This window comes from Pezoporus occidentalis, unplaced genomic scaffold, assembly GCF_034315485.1.
Source record: "Pezoporus occidentalis ecotype Australia unplaced genomic scaffold, CSIRO_AGI_Poc_V1 ctg2926, whole genome shotgun sequence".
NCBI lineage: Eukaryota > Metazoa > Chordata > Aves > Psittaciformes > Psittacidae > Pezoporus > Pezoporus occidentalis.
The window spans coordinates 2,188-9,336 of record NW_026914859.1 but is presented as its reverse complement, the minus strand read 5'-3'; the positions used below and the strand labels follow the sequence as shown (position 1 = coordinate 9,336).

General features: G+C 50.0%; 1 protein-coding gene and 1 long non-coding RNA gene across 3 annotated transcripts; both read right to left on the bottom strand.

The window, feature by feature from the left end:
- Nucleotides 1-268: 268 nt before the first annotated feature.
- On the bottom strand, nt 269-2,171 carry LOC134167640 (acrosin-like). The gene is made up of 4 exons (XM_062626498.1): nt 2,092-2,171; nt 1,585-1,785; nt 820-1,079; nt 269-585 (listed from the first exon to the last, which is right to left on the bottom strand). The coding sequence occupies exons 1-4, from the start codon at nt 2,169-2,171 to the stop codon at nt 269-271; spliced, it is 858 nt and encodes a 285-aa protein (XP_062482482.1).
- A 2,209-nt stretch (nt 2,172-4,380) lies between these two features.
- On the bottom strand, nt 4,381-6,000 carry LOC134167641 (uncharacterized). Of its 2 annotated transcripts, none has more exons than XR_009966240.1 (3): nt 5,746-6,000; nt 4,615-4,725; nt 4,381-4,478 (listed from the first exon to the last, which is right to left on the bottom strand). It is a non-coding gene; the product is annotated as an uncharacterized LOC134167641 (long non-coding RNA). The 2 variants fall into 2 exon arrangements; XR_009966241.1 differs by having other exon boundaries at nt 4,407-4,424; nt 5,746-5,999.
- Nucleotides 6,001-7,149: the final 1,149 nt, after the last annotated feature.

The following is a 7,149-nucleotide window of genomic DNA, read 5'->3' as shown; positions in this document are numbered from 1 at the left end:
CATCATTTGGGTGTGGAGAGGGACCTTCAGCATGGATTGGAGCCATAGGACAAGGGGTGATGGGTTCCCACTGGAACGAGGGACTATGGGTTGGAGATCAGGAGAAACTGTTCCCTATGAGGGTGGTGGGACACTGGGATGGGTTGGATGGAGAAGGCTTGGAGCAACCTGGTCTAATGGAAGGCATCCCTGCCCCTTGCTTAGAACTGGATGCTTTAAGCTCCTTCCCAACCTAACCCATTCCATGAATCCATGCTCATGACATGGTTTAGTGGTGGAATCTCAATGCTCTTAAAGCTCCAACCTCTATGGTCCCTGCGCAGGGATGATGGAGCAGGAGCTGGATGCGCTTCCAAAGCTGGGATAAAGGGGGATGCAGAGCAAGGCCCTGCAGATGGGAGAGGAGAAGGGAGCCCCAGTGGCACATCCCTACCTGGCAGGTGTCGATGCCACCCTGCGGGTACCCAGCACACAGGTTGTGGCTCTTGATGGCCCCTCGGTACCATAGGCTGCTATTGCAGAGCTTGGCATCGATGAGGCGGACCTTGGCCTCCTGCAGGGCAGATGGGGACGATGCCCCCGCTGTGGGGACACAAAGGGGGTCAGGACTGCGGGGAGAAGGGACGGATATAGGGGTATTTGGGGCTGAAAAGATCAATGGGAGCCATCAACACTGCCCCATGGCACGGGCTGCATCCCCTTTGTTCTGCATCCTCAACATAAGGAGGACATGGAGGGACCTTCAGCGATGGGACAAGGGGTGATGGGTTCCAACTGGACCAGGGATGCTCAAGTTGGAGAGAAGGAAGTGGTGGGAGACTTCCCTCGCGCCCCATCCGCTGATGAAGCACTCGGAGAGCTGGGATACCCTGAGCGTCGCATCGGGCAGGCAGGCGAGCTGCACGTGGTACCCGCACTGCACCGGCTGGTCCAGCTCCACCAAGGCAATGTCGAAGCCGCCGGAGACGTTGGTGTAATATTCATGGACCACGACCCTCTGGATCCAACGTTTCTGGGTCTCGGAATTGGCCCAAGCCAGGTCCGTGATTCCGACCATCACGAACCAATCCGTGGTGAAGCTGGGAGGGAGCGGAAGAGCAGGGATTGGAGCCATAGGACAAGGGGTGATGGGTTCTGACTGGGAATTGCAGGTTGGAGATAAGGAAGGGATTCCCTATGAGGGCGCTGGGGCACTGGGATGGGATGGATGGAGAAGGTTTGGATGCTCCATCCCTGGTAGTGCTCAAGGCCAGCTTGGAGCAAGCTGCTCTATGGAAGGCATCCCTGCCCATGGCAAGGGCTTGGAACTGGATGATCCCAAGCTCCTTTCCCACCCAACCCATTCCATGATCCATTCCATTCCATCCCATCCCATCCCATTCTATGGAGGGGTGGGAAGGAGCCACATTCCTGCTGCTGCCCAAAGGAAAGCACTGCCCCAGCACGCCTTAGGCTCAAGGGCTGTCAAGCTGGAAGCAGCCTTCTCCTGAGCGCTCTTCCCAGTGCATCCAGGATGGGGAAGGGGACGGGATGGGAGCTGCTCCTTGGCTATTCCCTATGGCTGGAATCCCTTCTCCCCCTTACTTTTGCCCGACGAAGCAGTGAGCGGCCGTGAGGACCCATTGCGGGGTGATGAGGGACCCCCCGCAGATGTGCGAGAAGCCGGTGGCCGTGGGGAACTGGATGCTGACCACCCATGGCCAGGCGCCCTGGTGCGCATCCACGCCTCCGACGATGCGCGACACCCCATAGGAATCAGCCATGGGACGGGTACCGCAGGTCCCTCTGGAAGCAGAAGCCCAACACTGGATGGTTAGGGATGAAGGGCGGGCATCATCCTGCCCCACTGGGTGATGCAGGGACAAGGGACCCTATGGGGTGTCCCATAGGTGAGCATCATCCCACCCCATAGGGTGCTGCAGGGACAAGGAACCCTATGGGGTGCCCCATAGCTGCGCTGTGCCACCGCATGGGGTGATGGCGAGGAAGCGGGGCTCTCCCAGTCCCACCACCCCACTGGTGTGACCATGGCTGGGAGCAGCAGCATCTCCCTATGGAATACCAGGAGCCCCGGAGCCTGGTGCCACTCACCCACAGCTGTCCCAGGAGCCACGCACCAGACAGGCCAATGCCAGCAGGATGAAGACACGGAGCAAAGCCATCACTGCCATCACCGCTGAGGGTGACCCCAAGGTGCCACCAAGGTGCTGCCACCACCACTGAGGGTGACACCAAGATGATGCCACCAAGGAGCTGCCACCAAGGAGCTGCAACCAAGGAGCTGCAACCAAGGAGCTGCTACCAAGGAGCTGCAACCGAGGAGCTGCCACCAAGGAGCTGTGACCAATAAGGAGCTGCAACCAAGGAGCTGCCACCAAGGAGCTGCGACCAAGGAGCTGCAACCAAGGAGCTGCAACCAAGGAGCTGCCACCAAGGAGCTGCTACCACCACTGCACCCAAAGCGCAACTGCCCCAGGGATACGGGTGCTGGATACAGGTCCCTTGGTGCTGCGGCTGATGTCATAGAGAGGCAGGTTTCATGGCGGGGGGGGGCGGGGGGGTTCCATGGGGGGTTCCATGGGGAGATGGAGGGGGTCTGATGGGCTTGGGATGATCTGAATCCCTATTGGATGCTCTGGAGCTCTGTGGGATGCAAAAAATGGAAGCAAATGGGGGGCACCCAAAGATGGATGGGGGGCACCCAAAGATGGATGGGGGCACGCCAAAGGGCAATGGAAGCAGATGGGGGCACCCAAAGGCTCAAACAAGCACATGGGAGCCCGCCAAAAGGACCAGGAAGGTGCCCAAGGAACCACAAGGATGAGGGATGCAGGGGGCAGAAGCAGCACCCCCAGGGAGCAAGGTCCCTGGTGAGGATTTATCCCACATTGATCCCAAAACCACCGCTGTTTGCCCCTCAAAAGCACCCAAAATCCTGGGATTTGGTGGGCAAGGAGTGGTGAAGGGGTTGTCCTTATATCCCAGAGTCTGGAAGCGGGATCTGGCAGCAGGAGCCTCCGCGCAGGCCCGGATCCAAGGACATGGCTGCTGCCCCAGAAGCAGCTTCCCAGCTTCTGCTTTGGGCCAAAAAGAGGTGGAATGGGGCCCAGGTTGTTGTTAAAAGCCACTTGGGGGGGCGGGGGGGGAGTTCAAATGGTGCCAAATCCAGGGAATTTGCCCGGGAGGGGGAGGATGGGGAAAAGAAGGGATTGGAAAGGGATTGGTGCAGAAGGAATGGGGTTTGTGTGGTATTCCTGGAAGTGGGCATGGTTGGATGGGGCTTGGAGCATCCCGCTCCATGGAAGGTGTCCTTGCCTATGGCAGGAGTTGGAGCTGGATGAGCTTTAAGGTGCCTTCAACCCAACCCATTCCATGATTCCATGACTCCATGATCCCACACCTCTGTGCTGCAGTGTGGATGTTCCCTGGTGTAGGGATCTTAGGAAGGAGCTGGTGGCACAAGGGAGCTCCAGAGCATGCCACAAGCAGAGCATCCCATAGGGATTCACAGCATCCCATAGGGATTCAGAGCATCTCACAAGCAGAGCATCCCATAGGCGTTCAGATCATTTCACAAGCAGAGCATCCCATAGGGATTCACAGCATCCCACAAGCAGAGCATCCCACAGGTGTTCAGAGCATCCCACAAGCAGGGCATCTATCTTGGGTTCAGCAGGAGCAGTCATTTTTTCTCCCTCTTGGTACCTGGTGCAGCGCTGAGTTTTTGACTTTCAGCCTGGGAACAGCGCTGATAACACCGATGCTTTTAGTTGCTGCTCAAACGTTCAGTCTGACCAAGGACTTTGCGAGCCTCATGCTCTGCCATGGAGGGAGGAGGAAGGGAAGCCGGGAGGAAGCAGAGACAGGACACCTGACCCAAACCAGCCAAAGAGGTATTCCATAGCACAGCACGTCATGCCCGGGAGGTAACAGGGAGTTACCCAGAAGGGCACTCACTGCTCGGTCGGCGGGTGGTATTGTATTCTCTTCCCTTGTTATTTCCCTTATCGTTATTATTATTGGTGTAGCAGCAGTGGTTTGTGTTACACCTTAGTTACTGGGCTGTTCTTATCTCAACCCGGGGGAGGTACATTCTTTCGATTCTCCTCCCCATCCCTCCGGGAGCGGGGGGAAGGGAAGAAGTGGGGGGGGGGGGGGGGGGGGGGGGGGGAGGTGAGCGAGCGAGACTGCGTGGCTGACTGGGTTTTAAACCACGACAAAAGTTGAGATTGCGATTGCATGGGAACCTAGATACTCCTCTACCACACAACAGCAACATTTCACAGAGTAAACGTAGGCAAGAAGCTAACTCCACACAGAAAAATTACCTTAAGCAACCAAATTGCTGTCATCCATCAGGTCCCGCTTTGTTCCTCATCTGCACAGAGCTGTTTCAGGTCTCGGTTTCCTCCTGATTTGTTAGGCTAGTCGGCCACAGCACATTTTTTTAGCATTAATGCATACCTTGAACACAATACCTGTTGAAATAAAAGCCACTAATTGTCCTATTTTATAAGAGACAGCTGAATATTGTTTTCAGAAACCTTAAAGAATCTTCAGCTTACCTAAAAATTGTGGTTTACTTTAATACGTATCTGAATAATAAGCTTGTACCTTAAAGCAGAATCCATGGTTTGTTGGTGCTCCAGAAATCTTTTTGCCTGTCAAAGACATGTACGTATCACTAAGGCTGAATTCACAGAAAAACTGCAGATGCCTTGGCTCCTAAAAAGAAGAGCAATGTACTATAGTTAGACTATTTTTAGCCAGCCCCTCCAGAGAAGAAACTCAGGAGATGTAGTAGTTATCCTGGTCCAAAATAGTCTTAACATACTGTACGTTTGACATTGTGAAATCTAGAAAGAGACAACTCAGCATCAATTTCATAATGCAGAGAAAAACCACATCAAACTAGTCAAAGAGTTCATTCTGCCAGAGAGGGAGAAAAACCAAAGTACAAGTGATGACACTTCTGGGAAAGCATCCGCTAAATTCAAGCCACAATAATATTACAGGAGGAGTCACGTTTTGAGAGCTGTATGCATTTCAAACATCAAAATAAAAGGTACTTTCATAACCTGAAAACTGTCCACTACTCTTTCTAACCATTATCTCCATCCTCTAAGATGAACCAAGTTAAGGAAGAAAACAAAAGAGGTTTGCTGAAGGATACAAAAGCAGCTCAATGATTACTCTGGCAGTTAGCACAGAAAATTCAGAACAAGAAAAATCTTTAAGTGCTTTACGTAAAAGGTGTCTCAACTCCAGTGTCTCCTGTTTAACATTATCAGGTTTCAAGAACTGCCACCAAAAAGTTGAAGTAGTAAAATGGAAAACTGTACAGTGACAGAACGTGAGAACTCGCAAAATCTTCCTGTAAAATCCCTTTATACACAGGGGTTTTTTATTTTACATCATGAAGTAAGACAACCCCTTTTCAAAGCACCTACTTACACTTCAGCATTTTAACTACCAGCTGAAAATTGATTTTAAAAGAGTACGCTGTTAACTGACTGGAAAAATATTGATCAGAATGAAGCAAAGTTAGGCAAAAGGAAATTACTCTAAGACAATACTTCTCCAATTTTATATCGCTCTACATTTTACCTATAATAAATATTTTTTTCCTTTTTATCGTTGGAAGTTGAAATTCAATTTTTTCTTATTAGAACAGATTTTAAATACATACACCTTTGCTCTAACTTCGTTATGTTATTATGTTCTCCCTTTTTTATTTTCCCTTACCTCAGATGTACCTTTAGTGGAAAAATAAAGGCCAGATCTTCTCAAAAGAAAGTACAGTTCTGTCCGGGATTTTTCCCCCTGCTCCTTTGCATGCAAATAACTGTGAATCTCAGGAGATGTGCTGGAGCTTAGGAACATCTGAAAGAAAACATCAGATATGCGTTTTTCCTTCCACCTGAAACCAGCTTTCTATTTCACTAACATACTCAGACAGAACTAAGGGGAATAAACCCCTATATCCAGTATCACACCACAGGAATTCAATTATGATTGCATCTAATCCCATTAAGAGTACTTCTGACTTAAGATGTGCAGAATGTTACACAACTCCAAGGTATGCTAAGCAAGTTACATATTTATATAGAACGTATGGTTTGAAATGAGAGCATTAGTTATGCAATATGTTGACTTCAGCAACAAAAACAGTGTTAAGAAGTTCTGATCCCCTGCCTCAGACCCTACGTGTAGAAAACTGCAAATGAACGCTACCAACAGATGAAGAAGAAACAAAACAAAGCTACCTCTCCTTCCTCCTGTGGTACAAACCAGATAAAGGAACCGATCTGAGCTAAAATTAATTCAGCAAAGAACTCACAAAAACTGAATCACAAACCCATGCAGGTCAGGTAGATGTTACCATTTTCAAAAGGAGGAGACAAAGGAGCCACCTGAAGGGGTGCCTGAGCAGGAGCTTTAGGAGCCAAAAGCAGAAGCTGGGCCAATCATCGAGACAGCTGCTCAAGATATTCAATGGCTTTGCTTTAGCCATTTCAACCAGACATTGTCAGAGCGCAACACAACTGTTACCTAGCAAGACACTGTTATCTTAGCAAAGAGCAAGCACACAGTTCTACTCAGGCTGCAGAACAAAACTGCAGAAGTACCCATTAAAAGCTGGCAACCACATTAACTTTATGCTCATTCCATGAAATGCATTATTCATTTTTATTCCTCTTCTTCCAATAAAACTGCTCAGAACAATGACTCACATCTAAGCATACTAACCTAGAATCCTTCAGTTTCCATATACGCAAAGGAACCAATGTCATTACTAAGCTCTTAACGGAAAATTGCCCCAGGCTGGTCTGTACTATTATCAATTCTATCTAGACTTATACAGAGATAGGCAACAAAGGGTTTTCGGGTTGATAGCTGCAGTTTCCACTGCTGCATTTTCCTCCTGTCCACTGCCACTTCCAGAAAATCTGATTTGAGGACACAAAGCAAAAGTTGAGCAGGCAAGAGACAGAATGGACACTACAGGACTGCAGCAAAATAATGAAATGAATGTGATTTTGGAAGCACACCAAGTTCTTCAGACACTAAATAATGCAGTTCAACCAAGAAACACAAGGTTGCTTTCACTTGTATTGTTCTCCTGTCTTGCAGTCTAAATTCAGCTGG